Source organism: Mesoplodon mirus (assembly GCF_964341445.2).
Source record: "Mesoplodon mirus genome assembly, chromosome: 6".
Classification (NCBI taxonomy): Eukaryota; Metazoa; Chordata; class Mammalia; order Artiodactyla; family Ziphiidae; genus Mesoplodon; species Mesoplodon mirus.
Window position 1 is genome coordinate 94,892,496 of NC_138982.1, and position 21,436 is coordinate 94,913,931.

The 21,436-nt window shown below is 37.8% G+C and overlaps 1 protein-coding gene across 4 annotated transcripts in view; it reads right to left on the minus strand.

The window, feature by feature from the left end:
* Window positions 1–20,647, minus strand: part of ALCAM (activated leukocyte cell adhesion molecule) — a 208,086-nt gene extending 187,439 nt beyond the window's left edge. For 2 of the 4 annotated variants that reach the window (XM_082625200.1, XM_082625199.1), the window contains exon 1: window positions 19,873–20,646. In XM_082625200.1, coding sequence (XP_082481326.1) covers window positions 19,873–19,945 — 73 coding nt within the window. In that variant the 5' untranslated portion in view covers window positions 19,946–20,646. Of the gene's footprint in view, window positions 1–19,872 lie in introns of all 4 variants that reach the window. The other 2 variants (XM_082625201.1, XM_082625198.1) reach the window with 2 other exon arrangements.
* Between the last annotated feature and the right edge of the window lie 789 nt (window positions 20,648–21,436).

The window sequence follows — 21,436 nt, forward strand, 5'->3', positions numbered from 1 at the left end:
ATTTCTTTACATCAGGCATTAACAAAGTTTATATGTATTCTGAATTTTAAGAGTGCGTATAAATTGTGCACCATTTCACAAATGAATTTGATCACGGCCTAATTATTGGCATCACAAGAGTCTGAAAAACATTTCTCCAGGACTACGATGCCACAAGCTTCTAAAGTTATCCATTTCATAAAACATGGTTCAACAACTTTGGTGTCAGAAAATTATTACTGATACAGAATTTAAATTCTTCTTGTATGTTTTCTTCTCGTGCTTACTTTCTTGTCTACACAGGTATGAATTCTGAACAATCTTTTAGTAGGCATCATTTAGGCTTACATTTGTATTTGCAAATCACTTCAAAATGCCAGTCAACAAGGTAACTCTGCAATCTTGTCTTCAATTGATTTAAACTTAAATGTGGACTACTATTTTGTAAGATGTTAATAAAAATGAAGGGTCATTTTATTCCAATATATTTGTAGGTTTACTGTAATGAATCAGAAAACTTTCATGGGCCTAAAGAAGAGAAAGAGAAGCGAGAGACATGAAAAATGAGTATAACTGTTATTCTAAAATTTTATAATCATGGATAGCACGATATGCAATGAAATGTTCTAATTTCTCAATTCAAAATAAATACATTACTACTTGAGTAGATATATCTCTTCTACAGTTTTGGTAGTAGCACTATTGTTATAATGATCTTTGTGCTAGTAGTTTATTTAAAAATAATACACAAATTATAAATATTCAAATCACATAAAAGAGTATGCACTTAAAAAAAAGGGGGCTTCCCCTCTATCTCATATCCCCAGCCCTCTCTTTCAGAGACAGCCATTACTAAATTTTTTAGAAAAAAATAGCTATGTGTATACAGGCATGTTAAATTTTTGTCTGTTTAAAGACATATTCCACTTTCATGCAAACGAGGATATCATATACATTGTTCTGTCACCACATTTTTCTTACTATCCTTATATTTTTAATAAAAAAGGATAAAGAAAATTATAGTGGGATAATTTTCCACTTTACATGAAAATTTTTTCCTCTTATCTATTATATTTGAATATGTGTCATATTTAAACTTTTTCATGGAAGGTACAGTATATTAAAATATTATTTAAGATGTTGATAATAATGGCAGTATTAACAGTAATAGATAACATTTCTGAAGCCTGTACTCCTTGCTAATTACTTTACAAAGATTATCTCATTTAGTTCTTTCAACAAAACTCTGATATAATTATTATTATTCCTTTCACTTTACAGATAAGGAAACTGACCTAGATCATTACATAACTTGCCCACTTAAGTAGCTTGTTTCAGTTATTCATTCTTTCTCTTTTCTTTCACAAAATCCTTAATATAACCATTCAATTTATAGTCTTTATATCTTGATTGTAAAGTCTCAGGATTTTGAGCCTCCAAGAGCTAAAAGATCCACAGGGTGTGATTAGACTCATTTGGAATCTATTGCAATAATTATTCAGTTCAAAATCTACCCATTTTATCTTTTAAAAGAAAAAGAAAGAAAAGTCTGGTCTCTTAAACTAAGTTTCCTAGAAGGATATTTCTACAATCAAATATTAAGCCTAGGTGTAGATCCAACATCCCAACACTCAAAAATCATAGACAATTTGAACCAGAAGGGATCTTAAATTACAGTTTCTATCACTTTACAGATAAGAAAAATGAAGTATTTATCACCAAATTTATTATCCTTTCATAGTGATGTCTACATTGAAAGAGATATCAGAAACATCTCTGCCTTGAGTATGGAATACATATAAAACATCCCAGACAGACAATTGGCTATAACATTTTCTAACACTATCAGCGATAGTGGTCTCAGTCGTTCTCAAAAGCAGCAAATTCAAAGTCAAGGAACTAGCTTTTTCTTTCAGCTGCTGAATCCTGTTTTGTGATTATTGGTGTGGGACAGCTGTCTGTGAAGACAGGGAATCATGGATCAGTGTTTTCACAACAGCTATTAATTCACAGTTTACACCTTCCTTCTCCAGACGTTAACTCTTCCTCACAGAACCTGTATTGTATAAGGTTTAATCAAGTTTATTGTTTTTCTCTGGACCAAATCCAATCTCTCTACACCTTTATTTAAAATATTAAGACCAAAATGAAATATAATAGTGTATTCTCATGAAGTATGTTCAGTGTTGAACAGGGGAGAAGTTGTATCCCTTCTTGTCTATCATAATTTCACACACTGTTAATGCTTGTCTATACTGTATTCTTTATTTCTATGACTTATTATTTTATTTATGGTCCACTGTGACTGGGAATCTCAATCTGCAAAATATTACATGGCTAGCCCTTAATTGAGCATGCTGGTGAGAACAAAAGAAGAACAAATAATACCAAAAGATACAATGCAAAGATCCTTTTTATTTGGCAATGGAATTAAATCACACAACACATAATCACATGGAAGGAAATCCACCCAGTTCTGGCCTAATATCATCATTGAACAAGCAAAGAAACAAGGAACAAATATATGAAGTGACTAATAAAAATCCCAGGGCTGCTGACAAAGGCAGAACCGAAACTTGGGGCTCATATTCCCTCTCCAGTCTTCTACATCACTCTGCCATTGACCATTGGCAGTCAAGCCCCACAGAGTAGGAAAGCTCCTGGTCACTGTTATTAATGCCACAATGATCCTGGTTACTGTTATTGATTCAACAATGATAAACCAACACTCACTATTAAATGTTTACTAGTTTAACTACTAAATAATAAAGTTAGTGGAGTGTATGAACTGTTTGCATGGGGCCTGTTTTCTTCTTTTTCATTTTATTTTATTATTTGTGAAGCAACTATGTTTAACAGTGTACTTATGTGGTTAACAAGTACACACTGGTTCTGCTGTGAGAATCAATGTCATTTTTTTTAAACTTAGTAGTACATTCCGTATCCTGCAAACATCTAAAGAGAAAAAGCTAACAGGTTGTGCAATATTTCCAGAGGGCAAAGTAAATAACCAACAAAAAAGTAAAGGATGATCTTATGTTTGAAGCGTTTCTGGGCTTTGTTTGACGGTTTCTTAGGGTTTTTTGCGGGAGGTGGGGAGGATCGTTTATTATTTTTATTTCCTCCTGCCATTCCTATAGCAAACTCATTTGGAAGCTCAGTCTGTCTGACCACTAAATACTGATGTGGAAACTGTAATTACTCCTCAGCTATTCTATTTCTCTTATGGAGAAATCTCTAAATTTCTATCTAGAAAATGATCTGAGGTGAAAAGAGAAGATAAAACTCAAAAGTTATCAATTTGAAATATCATTAACACTTAATATATTAACCAGAGTGAGATTAAAACTACTGGGAAAATAATGTTTATTAGATAACTTCTTCATACTACCTTTGATATTTGTTTTCATGTTAAAGGATTAAGCTCAGAAGGATAGCATTTTAAACATTGGAGACCGTGCTTGAAAAAGGCATACAGTGATACCAGTTATTTGGTAGTTCCTGAATTGGGCTTTGTGTCCCAACAGGTATGCTTCTTATAAATATGCCTAACTCGATAGGAAATAATAAACATCTCCCACATAATTTTAATTTTAAAAAATCTACAACTCACTAAGCAACTAAACATATATATTTACTTTAATATGATGATAGGCCAAGTCTAGGCTCTCAGGGAGTGGGGTCTGATGTCTAGATGTAAAGGTCAAGGGGAAAAGGGGTAGGAAGGTGGGATGTAGGGAAAAGTCGTGCAAAATCTAAGCATGGGTAATAATGTCCCTAGCTAATGAGAATGGATTTGTTTGGGCTCTCTCTTTATGAATAAACCAAGAGAGGGAAGCTTTAAGTAGAACCAAATCTGCAGTTTATTATGGCCTTGAATATTTCTATTCAGTTGGCCCATGCATGAACCATTGCGTAGTTGATTCCAAACAGATGTAGAGGCACCTGTTCTAACCAAACACATTTCACTGGTTCAGTTTTGTCTTCCTAATTCTGGTTTTCTAAAATCCATTTCTTCTTCCTTCACATTTGTTCACCCATCAGACTTCCCTGTCCAGAACTTGACTAGTCACCCACTCATCTCTCTGTTATACTCATTTCTCTAATGTTAACTTCCTCTGCACACTTGGGAAGTAAACTCTTTATTCCAGCCCAGCCCCACTCTTTGAAATAAAATCCCAATGCTCAAGTATTATCTCAGGCCCTCTGATCTCTAGATTTAGAGCAGATAATTCAATACTATATTAATAGCATACATTCCATCCATCTCTTGGGGAGAGTAGTTTCAAAAACACTGTCTTACTAGATTCTCACTGGTTCAGGGAACTGAATCTGTACAGATAAGCCTTTAGCACTCACCAAAGATCTGAGTATACACAAATACGCTCAGTTGGAAACTGACAGATGTATTGTATATTTATGTAATTTCACTATTAAATGATATGCCCTAGACTGTTCAGAATTACTCAACTTTGATAAAGAACCATGAATTCACATTCTGCTATTGTAGAATTTGATAAGCACTGCTAAACTTGGTCAATAAGTATCTGGATTTCAATAGAGATTTACATCAAAATTTCTCTGTAAGAAGTTTCTTTCCAGCCATTGTTCTCCCCTCTCCAAGATAAAAAATTAAGTGATTTTTAGTTATTGAGAAGAGAGATTCAAATTTGAAATTATTAGAGTGTATTATCAACTACATGCAGATCCGAAAAGAAAAATTATTTTATAGTATGATGTTACTGGTCCATGTAAGCAATCTGTGGTTATCTCTTTTTAAACAGCAATTTCTCTTTCATGCTAGCATTCAGGTTTTGTCTCTCTTTTCTCTCTGTAGAGAGGTCCACTCATTCCCTCCTGTACCTTCCTCAGTAGTACAAGCTGCTCCTTTAAGTATCACATGTCCTCTACAGCATATACAGAACACTCAATGTTTCCTGTAATTACACCCATTATAGTAAAATTAATTTTTTAAACCTATTCACATAGAATAAAATAAGGCTTGTTGATGAGGAAACTTATTTCATTGTATTAACCTTAGATTCTGCTTCCATGGAAAAGTGAAATCTCTATTATTTTTATATTGTCTGACATGTCTGTGGGAAGATTATTTTGTTGGATCACAATATCATTAATGTGAAATCTATATTAGAACCCAAGAATCCATGCAATATTTGTCATAGAAATGGGTAACATTTTTTCAAGTAGAAGAGATAAAAAATAATAATTTTCATGTAGACTACTTGATTAATCCAAACTCTTAACAGGACATTGGTATGGCCCAACCAGTTTTAAATATTTAAAGAAAGAGAAAGTCTCATTTACTTGGCTTTATTTGATAATACCTTTGCTCTGATTACTTTTTGATACATATGCTATACTGCATTCAAAGTCTTATATTGTAAAGGCTGAAAGTGAGAGTATTTTATAATTCAAAAAATAAAATAAAAAGTACAGTTTTTACATTTAAAATTGATTATACAAATATATTGGTCATTCTTTTGTAAAGTACTACTGTGCATGGAGCACAGTAGGTATACAATACTTGGGAGCTATCAGTGACAACATGTTGCATTTATATTGGTTTATCTGGACAAGTAAGTTTTATAACATATTAGAAAAATATTAGAATTTCTCTGTGGGAACTCAGGACTTGACTATCAGACCATAGAAGTAAAAATTTACTAACAACGTTTTCTATGGGGAATAAAACCATAGGGAAGTTAAAATTCAGAACAACTGGGAAGGATCCAAAGTAAAGTAAAAAAATAAATAAATAAAATAAAGGCTTATTAAAAAAAAAGACTTTAATTAAAAAGATTATAAGGATTTAGATTATTTTGCCCAGAGGAAAGATGTCAGTTTCAAGGTTTATTTTTCAGTAGAAAGAAAATCTTACAATTTTATCTTAGGTTTGTGTCTGAATTATTTTAATTCGTCAATAAAAAAATGCTTCTGCAAAAGTAACACTAGATTTTCTCTGAATTATCTCTGATATTTTACTGTTAACAGCATTCATGGCATGGTCCACAATACACACATATTTTCTGTGGTACAAATATATTCAATATTGCCTGTGTGATTGATCAACTTCTCATGAAATCTTTTCTATACTATTTTTGCCATATTCAGTAAAATGCCCTGATCCAAAGGTTTAATCTAAGAATTAAAAACAGGAGAAATAAAAATATTACCAGTCATTTAATGCCTACTGAGAATGTGTTCCTACAGTTATCCTAGAAAAACTTAGTTAAATAAATCAGTTTAAATAAATTTTTGTATTTCTCTGGATGATCTTACATTTAATGTTCAATGTCTATGAAAACTCAAAGAAGACAGTTATTAAGGTTTTTATTTTACGTCAATCTGGATTGACACCTGGAAGAAAAATTAGTCTAACTTTATTTCATTTCTTTTTATACTTCATTGCGTAGCTTGGGTAGAATACGGCAAATACTGTTTTTTTTTTTTTTTTTTAAAGAACCATAATTCAGGAGATTAGTCACTCTCTAATTAAATTTTTAAAAGCAATTGAAAAATTGTCTCAATACAGATATCTCTAATTCATATGTGAATATATGTAGGCTTTATTAATAATCGATATTTCTAATTTTGACTAATGTGTTTATTCAATCATCATATATGTACTGGGGATATACTGTATATCAGTAGACACTGAGCAGAAAAAAGACTAAGACATAGCCCTGCCTCTAGAACACAAAAATCTTCTAAAGTAGAAAGAAATGAATAAACAGGCAATAGGCAATAAGTGAAATTAGCTCTGGAACTACACTGAACGGACACTTTAGGGCGATCAACGAAGAATTTCTGGAGAAGATGGAATCTAAACTGTGTTCTGAAGGATGGAGATGCTAGCTATTTTTCAGACAAAGGGAGGGTGATGGGGGAGGGTGCAGAGAGAGTTCTGGAAGAGGACAGTGACATGAATAACAACACAGGAAACAAGAAGGCCATGGCACACTTAGAAGTATGGCTGGAGCATGGACTTCCAAGAAAGACTGTGTTGAGAAATGCATGAAGGACCTTAAATGCTATGCTAATAAGTTTGCAGTTTATCCTTACTGTAACAGGGAGCCATTGAAGTAATTTAAGCAGAGCAGTTACAAGATTCTATTCATATCTTACTCATTTTAATGGCAGAGGGGAGAAGAGATTGGAGGGGCACTAGACTGAAAACTTTAGACTGTTTATTTTGTTCACTTCCTTAAAACTGTTTATGATCACTACTCTATTTTACTCAGAATCTAGAGTCTACATGAATCTGTTATAAGCACACACACATTTTCTTACTCCTAAGTTACCTCTGGCCAACTTACAGAAATGACCTAAAACAGCAATATGCTCTCAGACACTGTGAACTACAATCTGCAAGGTGTCTCTTTTTTAGCCTTAATTTTACCTCTAAGTTTAGATTTCAACCACAGGATCAAAATGCAATGATGTTTCATTATCAGATAAGAATTGTGTCATCATAAATATGATACTAATAATTAATGAATAAAGTCTAGGCATTTGTGAATGATTTATTTATTTTATATAGTGAATAGATTCAAGGTTATGCCCAATAAATAATATGACATCACTCTCATTAATATTCCACTTCTTGAGTAGGAAAAAAAGGTGGAGTGGGGAGGAGCTACAGCTATCAATTTTATGATTTTGATCAACCTGAGACCTCTCTTCTTTATGTACTCATCGGAGTAAGCTGGGTTTATATTTGTATTTGCGGGAAGGTGGAAAGATGAACTGAAATTAAATATTTCAATAATACTAACAATTTATTGAGAGCGTATTATTTGACAGTCATACTATTGAATGAGTTTGACCCTACTGCACAAATTAGGACAGAAGACGGGTTAAGCAATCTGCCCAGTGTCACCGGGCTGGGAGGGTGGAGGATGGAGATACAGGTCTCAGAACCACACAGTCTGGCTCCAGAAGCCACATTCTCAAACTCTAATCTATCACAGAAAGAAAACTAAATAAAACCAGCACTTACTTGAAAGAACGCTTAAAACCGTAATGCATAAACTACAGGCCTCAATCCCAGGCTGCCCTACCAGCACCGCCACAAGAGCACATATCTAATTTTAATACAAAATGTTTAAAATCTGTCTCTGTTTTGGAGATTCTTACATGTACCAGAGAACTGGGCCGTTTCTTTAACTGATGGCATTTTCGAAATAAATTAGGAGGTCTATGTGTGAGATTATGCAATTTTCTGCAGAACTCAAAAATATAATTTCCATTTTGAATAAAGAGTAAATGGGGATCGTCATTTAAAACCTTTTTTTCCTTAATTGGACCTCCAGTAAAAATTATTGCTTACCATTGATTCAAACCTATATAAAATATTCTAAATCAATGTATAATTTTGAAGCTTAGAAATTTTAAGGGCCTCCCTGGTGGCGCAGTGGTTGAGAGTCCGCCTGCCGATGCAGGGGATGCGGGTTCGTGCCCCGGTCTGGGAGGATCCCATGTGCCGCGGAGCGGCTGGGCCCGTGAGCCATGGCCGCTGGGCCTGCGCGTCCGGAGCCTGTGCTCCGCGGCGGGAGAGGCCACAACAGTGAGAGGCCCGCATACCGCAAAAAGAAAAAAAAAAAAAAAAAAAAAAAGAAATTTTAAGCTGCAAAGATCTTAGAAATCATATGAGACAATACTTCCTTGACAAAAGTGAACCTCATAAAGGGTAAATGAATTGTCAGGGTCACACAGGTGATGGATATCAACTTAGATTGAAAATATAGTTGGAGTTATCTAAATCAAGGGGATATTGGGGAAAATAAAAAAGAGGGAAAGATATGAGTATAGGCCATTTCCACATAGAAATCTATAATCACTTGATTAAAAATCTAGGCAGAGTGAGAAAAATACTATTTTTCTTCTCCTATTCTAATATATAACTGTTTTCACTTAATAGATACCACAAAAGTATTATCAAAATATTCATTATTTTATTGGAAATAAACTTTGTTCTCCTTTGATGCTTTGCTATATTAAAGTATGCTTCTCAAGAGTATACCTACTTTATTTCTTCTAGTGATTTATTATGCAAAGGGTATAGGGAACTAAGAACTAGGGTTTTAAAACAATTATTCGTAGAAGCATGTTTTGAATTCCATTAACAAGAGGAAGATATTACTCAATTTCAGTAAAACATTAATATTAAAATTACAGATTTTTAGTAATTTCACCATTAAATTAGAGGTCACCAGAAAATCATAATTAATAAAGCACCCTCCAGTGCTCACAAAAAAAAAGTAGTGGAGCTCCCTCTATTGAATTATGGTTGAGAAAATATGCCTTGTATTTAAAATCATAATTTTATCTTCAAAACAATTCTATTATAATAATTGTAAATTTTTTCTCTTTCTAAGCTCTAGTAGCTTTCAAATTACAGAAGCACATATGCAATATCAATTTCTAAGAATAATATTGTAAATTACATATGTCTTTATAATTTTAGAATGTGTTCTTTCTCTTTCACGGTTTTTGTTTGCAAGAAATTACATTTTAAGGCTGCAATTTTCAATTTGTGTTTTTCCTTTGTTTTCCTTGAGTTGGTAAAACTAAAAAGTTATTTGACAGATACCGGGACTATGCTACATCCTAGTAAGAATATGAATTCCAATTTTGTTATGAAAACTCAAAAATGTAGTTTAATGGAACTAAATATATCTTCCAACCAGTAAAATGCGGTATTTCACACATTTTTCTGATATGAATAAACTGGCATTTATTATAATATTGTGATTACTTAAAAATGTGATTCATAATGATTATTATTGGTTGAGAGTCCACTATGTGCCACGCACTGAGACATGCGCCATACACTCATTATCTTTTTGAATATTCATATCAAATGAACTTGATAGTACTGTAATCCTCATTTACAAAAGAGAAAAAAAGACAAGAGACAGTAATCAAACTAATGCTCTGATACAGAGCCCAAGCTCTTGAGCTCTTGTGCAATGGAATATATGCTATGTATTGACAGTCTGTGAAATCTGTAAGCCTTGACAGTCTATAAAAATTAAGCAATTAGTTTTTAATACCACTGAGGTATAGCCACACTGTACACAAAAAAGTCACTACTCAGGCTGTTCAGATCCTTTCTAGCTAAACATTTAGGATCAATTCTAAAAAATGATAACCTCTAAACTATACCTGGAAACTCTATTCTTTTTATTGTTTTATCATTTATTTTAGAAAGAAGACATACTTCTTATCAGCAAAGAGAAAAAAAGCTGAACAGATGCAGGTTTTGTTTTAATAAACAGATACTTATTTGCCATTCTAGTATGATAAGAAAAGCAATTTTATCATATGCTAATAAATCATTTCTAAAGGAAAATTTCTATTTGAGAACTAAATTACCATATACTGGGGTTGTGTTGAGTAAGGGATTAATCCAACAGGGTAAATCCAAATATGTATTGCATTTTACTCTTAGATCTGATATCAAAAGCATTATTCATATTTAGAGCCATGCTCATCTCTGCAAAAATATAAAACCTATGCCTTATGACCAACATAAACACTTTTCTTGGGAAGTGTCATACCTATCACCACATAGAGAAAATGCTTGCAGAATGAAGTATAAATGCCACAAGTTTGGACATTTAAAACTGAATGCTAAGCAGAAACTGCTTTAGTTTCATAAAATTACAGTATATACATACTAATATTAAGTCCATTATGAGTGTTTGTTGCCTTGTTTTAAAAATATATCTTCAGCATATGCTTGTTGAAAACTCTTCATGTACATATTTTATGTTTTTTTAAATAAAAGTAACTATAAAAATATATTTTACTCCTTTTCACAATAGGTCCAAAAGTTACAGGGTGAAACATTTAGTAGCACTGGCTTTTTTAATAAATTTACAGAAGATGGTATTCTTATCAGCTCATAAACAATTTTGACAAGCCTGTTAAAACAAACTTGTTGGAAGAAATGTTCAAAATATGATTTACTTAAAAATAACTGGTCTGTTTAGTAAAACTATTAAACTGGGTTTACAAAATGGCATTAGTTAGACGTATATTGCATCTACAATGAACAAACACGAATATTTGGAAACCATTTGTGTAATGAAAAACATTATCAACTACTCTTAAAGCTCACATCTTGTTGCCTGTTAATCCACTGCTTCAGTTAATCTCATATCACAGAGTATGAATCTTCTAAAATGGAAGAAAATATGGCTTACAATTACATGGTTTATGTTCTAAAAGTTACCCATCTTATGTGGAAAGAGAAATGATAATAATTCATAATAAATGCACTTCTTTCCTACATTTGTGGTTCCATCCCATGTATAAAAATTTAGGCACAAATCTGTCTATAGCTTTTGCCTTACATATGAGTGTGTGTGCCTATTACTCCTATAATTCTCACTTTTTCCATAAACTTTAAATAAATAAGAACCAACATATCCTGGTTTTTAAGAAGTTATAGTAATAGTACAGAATTATGGAGGAAGTATGGGGAAGATGCATCCCCATATACTTTAGCTGGGACTAAAGATACCCTTTTTTAAATACAGATATATTTGACATATATTTGTTTTAGGTGTACAGTATAATGATTTGATAGATGTATATATTGCAAAAATGATCACCACAATAAGTTTAGTTAACATTCGTCACCACACATAGTTACAATCATTTCTTGTGATGAGAACTTTTAAGATCTACTTTCTCAGCAACTTTCAAATATACAATATAGTATATACTCTTTGAACCGTAATTTTAGAATTTCTTTCTAAACAAAAAATACACATATTCTTTGACTCAGCAATTTCACTTCTAAGACATTTTCCTGCCAACATAATTGCTCATATGGACAAGAACAAGTATTAAGATGTCCACTGCCGTATTGTTTGTAACAAATAGATTAGAAACAATCTACATTTCCAAGAGCTGGGGAAACGGTTAATTATGGTGTGTACAGTAAATTCCAATACACCATGTTAAAAAATGAGGTAGAGCTATATGTGCTGATACTAGATATTCTCTTAATCTCCAACATGTGCTGCAAAGTGAAAAAGGAAAGGTACAGTACGTCCTCACTAGATAGTTTAAAGGGTGGGAAGTTTATATGCAAATATGTGCTAGTATATAAGCATTTTAATAAAATCAAAGAGATCCTCTTCTGAACCCCGTAACTGGTAAGTAAATTAGGGAAATTACAAAAAAAGTATTTGAACAACTTCAAGGAATTCCTGGTCACCTCCAGGAGTTAGAGCCATGTTCCTCCTCCTTAGTGTCTTCACTCATCCCATTCTCTCAGCCCATATCTTTTGTTTGATTATTTCTCATCTCATACTTCAGATATCACTTCCTGAAAGAACCTTTCTGAGTTTTTCCTAAACTCTAGACCAAATTTGGCCACACTGATGTAAAATGCTCTTTATGTGCCCTTGCCGTACTTAGCAAAAGTTCTAGCAAATAATTATATAATTAGTTGACTGATGTCTGTTTCCCAGAGAGAACATAATTTCTTGGAGTGACAGTGGACCTTAGCTATGTAGTAATTAGTTCATGGCAGTATCCCCAGCACCAAGTCCAATGCTTTGCACATATTGGGCACAATAAATATTTATTGAATGCTATTATTATACATTGAATGGTTAATTGACAAGAGTTTTAATTTTGGATTGGTTAACAATATGACCTTAGGCAAGTAGCTAAGTAATTTTAAGGTTCTTCATAGCTCCAAAACCTTGAACCTATGGGTCTAAACATACATCAAACTAAGGACATTGTTGTCTCTAAAAATGGTGGTTAATCTTCTACTGAGTTTTAGGTTAATCTCTTTACCTGTATCTTCATCTATCTCAGCTGTCAAATAAGAAAACTGAACAAGATAGACATCTAAGGCACCTTCTCATTTTTCCAATAACCCCTCTTCTACCACATTTTAGCTTCTGATCATGAATTGCATGCCTTTAACCCTTCAATTTCTCTCTCTCTCTCTCTCCCTACACACACACACACACACACACACACACACACACACACACACACATATACACTTTCCATAATTTTATTCCTGGGGAAGATAAAGTTTGAGCAGTAGGAAACAGTACTCTTACTGGACACTACTCTATAATATATGAGCCTCTATAATATTTCTTGCCCAATAATCTGAAAGAAGAGGGTGTAGACTGTGAATATGGGGCTGAGGATCTGCAGTAAGGATCCCTGCTGTTGCCACACCCCTCACTACTATCCTGAGAGGTAGACTTCCATCAAGAGAACTAGCCTAGGGAAGACTATTAGAAAATGAAAGACCATGGAGAAGAATTAATTTTTCCTGAACAACCAGCCAAATCTCAGAAGCAAAGCTTCATAGGTTGACCCACAGCAGACTACAGTAGAATGGCATGGAGCTAAAATCAGAAAAGCACCCAACTGTCCAGCTTAAATTGCCAAACTGCAAAATAATGAACTACATAAAATGGTTGCTGTTTTAAACCGCTTTATTTTGGAGTACTTTATTATGTGGCATAGTTAACTGATACACTGTGGTTCAAAATTTTAATAAGAGTAGCGAGACTTATTTTTCTGTTTTTTGCTTGATTTGGAGCTGGGTAAATTTTATAGCCAGAAACCTCCCTACTATTAGGGAAAGTACTTGGAAATGTGCTGACAAGAGTTTTAGCCACAGTGTCCAATGCCCGCTCCCTTCAATCCGTCTTATTAAGGACAAATCTATGGCATCCTTTACCCGTGTGCTTAGATAATACCCTCTCACCTTTCCTACCTCCATCTGCTTTTGGAGTTTTCTGAATATCTGGGACACTCAGAGATATTTGAACCAAATAACATGTGGGTGATCAATTAGGAATAGTCAGTCTTGGCACCAACTGTTCTGGCTATATTGTTGGCTGTCCCAAGTCAGGTCACCATATCTAACTGACACAACTGTAGTTCACATGTACAAAAAGACTTGAGACCCTCCTTCAATTTTATAGATATCCTTGAAAATTGATTTTTAGATCTAAATTGATAGTGGAGCTACTGAGAAATCCCACAGAAGAACAGAGTGGGAATTGTGCAGTTGGCTAAGAAAGGATTTCAGGATCAAATTGAAACAGGCCTTCCCTAGATAACTGCATGGCTAAGTATAGCTCCCAGGTGAATTTCAAACATCATTATTCTCTTGGCATCTCAGGTCAATTCGGTTTCCACTCCAATCCATGGAATCCTTAATGTTCCACACCTACTACAATATTCTGGGTTTCCAGCCATAACCTTATATCTCTCTTATACTTGACATTAAAGAGGTATATAACCTCTTATTGATACTTCACTATAGCTGATACTTAAATTTAAAAGGTTAGAAATATTCAGTTTGTTAGGATGAGGGATGTCTTATAGTTAAGTATTCTATGACAGACACATAGACAGTCAAGTCATTAACAATTATTGTGATCATCTAATTTGCCATCCAAACTGCACTTTTGAGAGTAAAAAGGGTACCATTAATAATCGAATAAACCAGGCATAAACCAGGAGTGTCTTGGATATACCAGGATGTATGGATCATGGAGTGATAGAGAACAGAGCTTTAGGGGGAAAAAGGCAAGGAAGCAAGCCAGGGAAACTGGACAGCTGTCTAATTTCTGATTAGTCTATTCTCCCACAATTTTGTTTCATTTTATTGCAATGCTAGAAGATCAGACACAGTCATGTTCATTGAAGTACCTCAACTCAAAGTTGAATTATGTAATCCTTTGATTAGAAACTATTTTGGATTTTGCACAACTCTGATTGCCCCCTGAATGGAATGGATAATTGAAAACTGACTGGATAAATAAGAGAGGAAGCAGTAAAAGCTAATTTCATTCTTGGAACATACACTACAATAATGGGCTATGATAATAGGTTACCATAAAACAACTACTGAATACCACAGCACAATTGGAACTAGTCCTAGCTGAAATATATATGGTATTCTGTCTAATAAGGTTGGGGGAAAAGAACATAAATTTTGTTACTTAAACAAAGAAATTAGCTGGATGAAAATATCAGTAACTCCAAATATACGATAACACTTTGTACACTATAGGGATAGTTGTAATAATTGTAGGATTTAACCTTATCAAAGAGCCTATAATATCCTCTTCTTAAACACAGAAGATATATTTTAGTCTTGGCTTTGTTCTCCATAGGGAAACGAAACTTCTGCCTTAATAAAAAAAAGTAATGAGAAATATAAATGGACTTTTTCTGGACATTTTATTGAAAATAAAAAGGAGCTGATATCCAAAAGTAATAACCAAATAAATATTAATTCATCAGGCAGCACTCCCAAGAAAATTTTCTTTAGTATTCCAGTGGGTTAGCTCATCTTAATATGCCACATACATTCATGTGTGAGAAATAAAATGGGCCTTTTGAAAACCTAACAGTGAAGAATAAAATTAACACTTTGAGAAGAACTAAATTTAAGTTTCCATGTATACACACAGGCACAGAGATACTCTTTTATCATAGCTGTACCTATGTTGCTCTCCTGCGTATTTGGGATAACATGTTGCATGTGTCAGAGAGCTAGAACTCTTTGATGATGTTTTATGTGAAATAGATGGCCAGAACAAAAAGAGGTGTGTTTGGGAATATAAAACAAGGTGATTATAAAGCATTTAAAATACTATATGACAAAAAGCTGCCATCTTACACTAAGTAATGCTGACAACTTAGTGCTCAGTTTTACAAAGGCCTATATTTAGTGCCATGAAAACTTGAGGGAGAAAAAAAGAAAAGAAACATTTTTGCCTGCTTTTAATAAAATGGTCAAAGTGATAATTAAGTGGAATAAATTAAAGAGTGTTATTCTATTAAGAATATAATAAAAGTCTTAATATAGCATGTTTTACTTGAAAAATTCAAAATGCTGAGCAAGGGAGTTACTAATCTCACCAAAATCAGGACAATGTACTACATAGGGAGATAATTTTACAGATGGTAAATAAAAAGGAGTAGAAAAATAACTTCCCCCAAGTTTACAACATTCTTATACAGCACAGCTAAAAACTGAACACATGAGTACTGACTCCATTATAAATAATTTTTTGTTGACACTTAGGAGTCTTAAAGTAGGTTTTTATTGATTTTCTTCTTTTTAATAAGTCCACAGTAGACAAGCATTTTCTTCTAAATTTCTATTTAAAAAGATATGCTAGTTTGAATTTTCTAAAAAGTCAGAAAAAGTTTGGAATCTAGTCATGAAAATATTTTGGATTTCTATAGATTTGAAAACAATGGGAAAGCATTACTATTTTCTATTTCCTTCTGTTTTGTACTTACAACCATAGAGCAAATCAACTTCTTTGTTTAGGAGCCTTTTTAGGGTGTACATATAAGGCTTTGTCACATAAACATATTAGCATCAACCATCACTTACATTTTATTCTAGGAACTATATATGAAGTTTAAATAGAGCCAGTCTTCCAGAAGGAATGGGTTGCATAAATGGGTTGTTTTTTTTTTTTTTTTTTTTTTTTTTTTTTTTTTTTTACGACCTAAAGCCCTTTCTGACTGTTGGGGTCTCTTTTCCCAGGAGAATGGGAGACTAATTCTCTCCAGTATATATATTTTTAATAGCCTTATTCAGGCTTGGAGGAGTAATCACAAGATACGAGTTTATAAAAGTAGGAAAAAAAAAGAAATCTAGCAATTGGGATCCACTGACATTTTTCTAGTAATACAACTTATATGAATCGTGTCTGTCCAGGCTGTCTGAAAACATTAGAAAAATACAGTTGGAAAATGACTCTGCCTTGACTAAATGGGCTTTTTACCCTAGGTCATTAGAAACAAACGGTTGAGCTGGCAGAGCTCTCAGAGAGCAGAGCCTTAGTCCACCCTTTTCCTTACACATGAGAATACTGAAACCCAAAATGGTGAAATGACTTGCTCAAGTGCCTGAAGGTAAATGGTCCCAAAACAAACCTAGGAAAGCAGTCTACTGAAAATAGTGCCCCATTAAATCATAAATTGCTATTGGATTAAATAAATCATCAAAGAAAAAGCAGTATTACTGCCTACTAAGCAGTTTGCAGTTTTGAAATTATAAATTTTAATAGTCCCACATCTGTTAGTCTGAAAGGACATTATTTGAATTGATGCTCTTCCCAAGGCCTATTGAGATAAACGGATACATTCCAAACATGATAACCCACTGAAAAAAAAGCTTTAAGTGTGCTTATGTCTTGGAATGAACTTTTTATCAGTGAGCAATTAAGAAACATTCCAGAGGGGGTGCACACAGATGACCCAAGAGAAGAAACAGTTCAGGGCCCATCTCCTTGTTGTAAATAATCAAGGAAAGCCTTTTTTTTTTTTTTTTTTTTTAAAGCAATACAAAATGTTACCACAGGCTGACGCTCTTTCTACGAGAATAATAAAATTCTTGCTTCCTCGGATGCTGAGCTCATAACTTCGTTGCCTTCATCTCCGAATTCAGTTTCCGTGGTTCATAGATAATTCTCCTCCTGCCTTCAAAACAGGTAACATGCCATACCTAAAATATATCCATGGCTACGTAGCGACTACAGACCGACAGACCTGCAGAGGCAGTTTCACAAACTCTAGCTTTTGTTCTCTAGGTCTGGACACACTATCAAAACCGCTCCGGAAATGAAAGGCTGCAGGCGGGCCAACCCTTCATTCAGTCCCTTTGCCTAAGCCAGCTATTGGTGCTGCATCCCCCCCGGGCTCAGCGGTGCAGAAGGCTCTGGAGGAGGGGCACTTGCCGTCCAGGACTTGCACCCTGAGTCTGGACGTGGCGCTTTTAGTGCCATAATTCTTTCTTTTAAAACACACTGACGCCGCACAGAAAATCTGGCGCATTTGCCAGCCGGGTAATTTCAAGTAAAGCGTTGATCTGAGGATCTGAGTCTCCTGACCCGCAGATCAGCAGCGGGTAGGCGGCGGTGAGAGAGCCCGCCCCGCTGGCTGAAAGCGCGCAGCTGGGTGCCGGCTAGAAACGCGCGAGCTTGCTGCGTCAAAAGAATCGCCGAGAAGATCAGAAAGAGGAACCTCTCCCTTTTTAGCAGTTACATGTGCGGAAAAACCTGTCCTCTGAGGTGGTCCAACTGAAAATAAATTGCAGCACGGAAAAGGAAACTGGGAGTGTGCCTGTGGTCCGAGCGTGGTGGTGTAGGTGAGACTACGCTCTCAAAGTGGCGAGGGGGTTAAACCGAAAACCAGCTGTGGGACTGTGGGCGTGTGGATCTTCGCACTGAACAAACTACAAAACCCTCATCCTCCCTCCTCTCTCCCCTCGGCTCCAGAGTGAGTGCCCCTCCTTCCCACACCACACACTGGGATCAGGAAAAAGTGAAATCCGTACAGTGCCAAAGCCAAGGGGGTCTCTCCTTCCTACCTCCCGGGGGGTTCTCACCCCCCTCCACCTGCTTTTAAATCCTGTTCGACTCTCGATTCACAGTCCCAGCCCCAGAGCCGGCGATCTGTCACAGACGCCTCTTGCTCTAGCCTCAAAACAGCAGGTGAGCTCATTACCTCGACTCGAAATGGAACTTTAAAAATGAGATCAGAACGGGAGGGGGCCCGCACCTCGCGCGTACACCACCACTAACACACACCGCGGCGGCAGTTCACAAACACTAGGGATCTGCAGGCACTAACCCCGAGCCCCACTCTCCCCCCTTTTCTGGGAGAGCTCCAGAGGCTTTCAAACCTCTTCTTTGACCTCAGCATGCCAACAACTGAAGGGATGTGCAGAAATTAAAAGACGCGAAAAGGAAGTGAGTTTTTCTTTGATAAAAACTAAAGAAAGGGGCAAGAGTACAAACAGAAGCCGAAATAACAAGTAGTTTTATTTGCAATTGTCTACGAGGGGCTAGAGATCAAAACTTCAAAGGGAGAAAAAAATTTCCCCCCAAATCTTCATGTCTAGAGAAAAATTAACCTGCTGCTCTGTCAAGCGACGGCGAGCACGCAGAATTTCCTGTTAGGGTCAACTCACTTCAGCCACCCGGCGGGTCTCAGGATGACAGTGCCAGGGGACGTCCATAAGGGCAAGGACAGAGATTTCCGGGCGAGATATATTAATTGTTGGGGCTTTTGCCTTTTTTTTTCTTATGAGGCTCAATACAGAACTGAGAACTGAGGTTAGGTCACAGGTCCTGTGGTTAGGTTAGGTCACAACCCCCTCACTAAGGGCTCACAAACCTGGCTGCGAATTCCAGTCCAGGCTGCGTTCTTTGCCCGCCATCACCCCTACTCTCACCACCCACCCAGACAATGGGGGAGACGGCGTCCAAACCACGGTCGGAGCTTTAGGAGGTTTTAAAAGGGAGTGATTGAAGCCCTCCCTTCCTCCTCTACCCCTCCCCCTCCCATCCCCGCTTCGCCTCTCACCACGGGAAGTTACCAGGGGATTTATCACGAAAAAGTGCGAGCTATTGCCTCCAAGAGCTAAGCGAAAGGAAAACTGCCCAGAGCGCAGTGACGTGGACTTTGATATCCAGAGACTGGAGGGGTGGTCAGAGGGCGAGAGCTCGCCGCCCAGGCTGGAGCCGCAGGGGGGAAGGGGAGAGAACCAGATGAATCTTACCCGTGGGCTCCGCGGATCCCCGGCCCCGGCCGCACCCAAACTTCCTGGAGATTTATCCAGTCCCCCCAGTCGCTGCTCCAACTTCAGCCAACCGGTCGAACCCAAATATGCGGCACAGGTGAGGGTACCCAGGGCCAGCTCTGTGCCCGCACCGCCGTCCCCTTACCTCCCCCACGCGCCCCGGCGCGCCTCCCCGGGGGTGCGAGGCCCGGGCCGGGGACCTAGGAAACTGCCCCCCGGCCCAGGTTGGCCTGGGGCTGCTCTGAGGTCCCTGCTCTTACCTGGCCGAAGGACAGCAGCGGAGATCAAGAGGCAGAAGACCAGACGGCAGGAGGAGGCCGCCTTCGATGCCATATTCCTCCTCCTCCTCGGGGACCACCGACAGAGTCCGCGCCGCAGGAGGCGGCGTCCTCCCCGGCCCCGCGCTGCCCGCGCGCTCGCGGGTCCGGACGAAGCGGGCAGCGGCTTGTCCCAGACACACCGCCCCCTGCGCTGTGGCGCTGCACCTTCGGGTGTCCGCCGCCCGCAACTTTCCACCACGCAGTGCCCCAACTCCGCCTGTCTCCCCGTCAACACACGCCCTTGGCCCCTTCGGCTGCTCCTCCCGGGACCGGCGACCCTCTCTTCTCGGGAGACACTTGAGTAATTCGGAAAGGTATACGTGGTTCTTTTTAGCTGGTCTGTTATTTTCCTTCTCTTGGAATAATAATAATAATCGTAGTGGCAGTGCGCATAAAAAGCCTGGTGCTAGGAAACAGTTGCCGGGAGGGGCAACAGTGGGGCGACAGGTCCAGGCGGTCTCCTCAGGTGGTAGCGGCGGTGGCAGCGATAGCAGCGGCGCCAACAGCGGTCTGTGGGCTGCTCTGAGTGGAGGGACTGGAAGGCGTGTGTAAGCTGCCGCTTTCCTCCTCCCTTCGCCTCCTCCCTCTCTCCTCTCTCCTCCCAGCTTCGCGGGACGTGGAGCCAAGCGCAGGTGGTAGGAGCTGGATCTGCAGCCTAGAGGCGCTGCAGGACCGAGTCCGAGAAGAAGTCCGCCTCAGGAGCTCCACTGGGCTGTCACGCTCGCCGAGGCCCGGAGACCCAGTGGGCGGGGCTTTCCAGTGGCTCCGCCCCGGGGGCCACGCCCGCCAATAGGGAGCCCGCCCAAGAGCTGCGCGCTCCTGGGTGGGCCCCCAGGACTGCCACTTCCCTGTGGCGTTATCTTTGCCCTAGTCCTACGGATTCTCACTTCACGCTGCCCACGCAGCTTCGCCACGGTTCAGATTGCCCTTTTCTTGCCCCCAGACGCCTATCCACCGGCTCACTCCTCAGGGACTTTTCGGTCGTGATATCTCAGCCTCCTTCTCCTATAAAGAGAGTAGTGGGGCAGGGAGGTGGGGGTCGGGACCTCGCCGGGGACTCGCACTTCGGGTCCAAGGGTGAGAGCGAAGGAGGGAGGAAGGGGCTGAAGGAGGTGGCAAAGGTGGGAACTCACCTCCTGGGAGTTAAGAGAACAGCTACTGGTTGGCGGGGTGGGGGCGGGAGGGGGTAACTCACTAAGCTGATTCCTCCCCCCTACTCCCGCCACGTGCCCTTCTCGCACGCACCTTGTTTTGCAGGCAGATTGAGTCGACTGCCCACTAGCAAATAGAAAATATTCACTCTTTCCCGGGGGAAATTAAATCAGGAATTTCTAGATCATACTTCGTTACACGGATTTTCCCAATGTCTTCCAAAGCCAGAGCGAGTGTCTCTTTTATTTTGAATTAAGCGGCGATTTTAAGTTACAAACAAATCCTCAAATTACTCAGATTAAAAGCCAAGCTTCTCCTCGTCTGTCCGTTCCAGAAAGCCAGGCATCCCAGC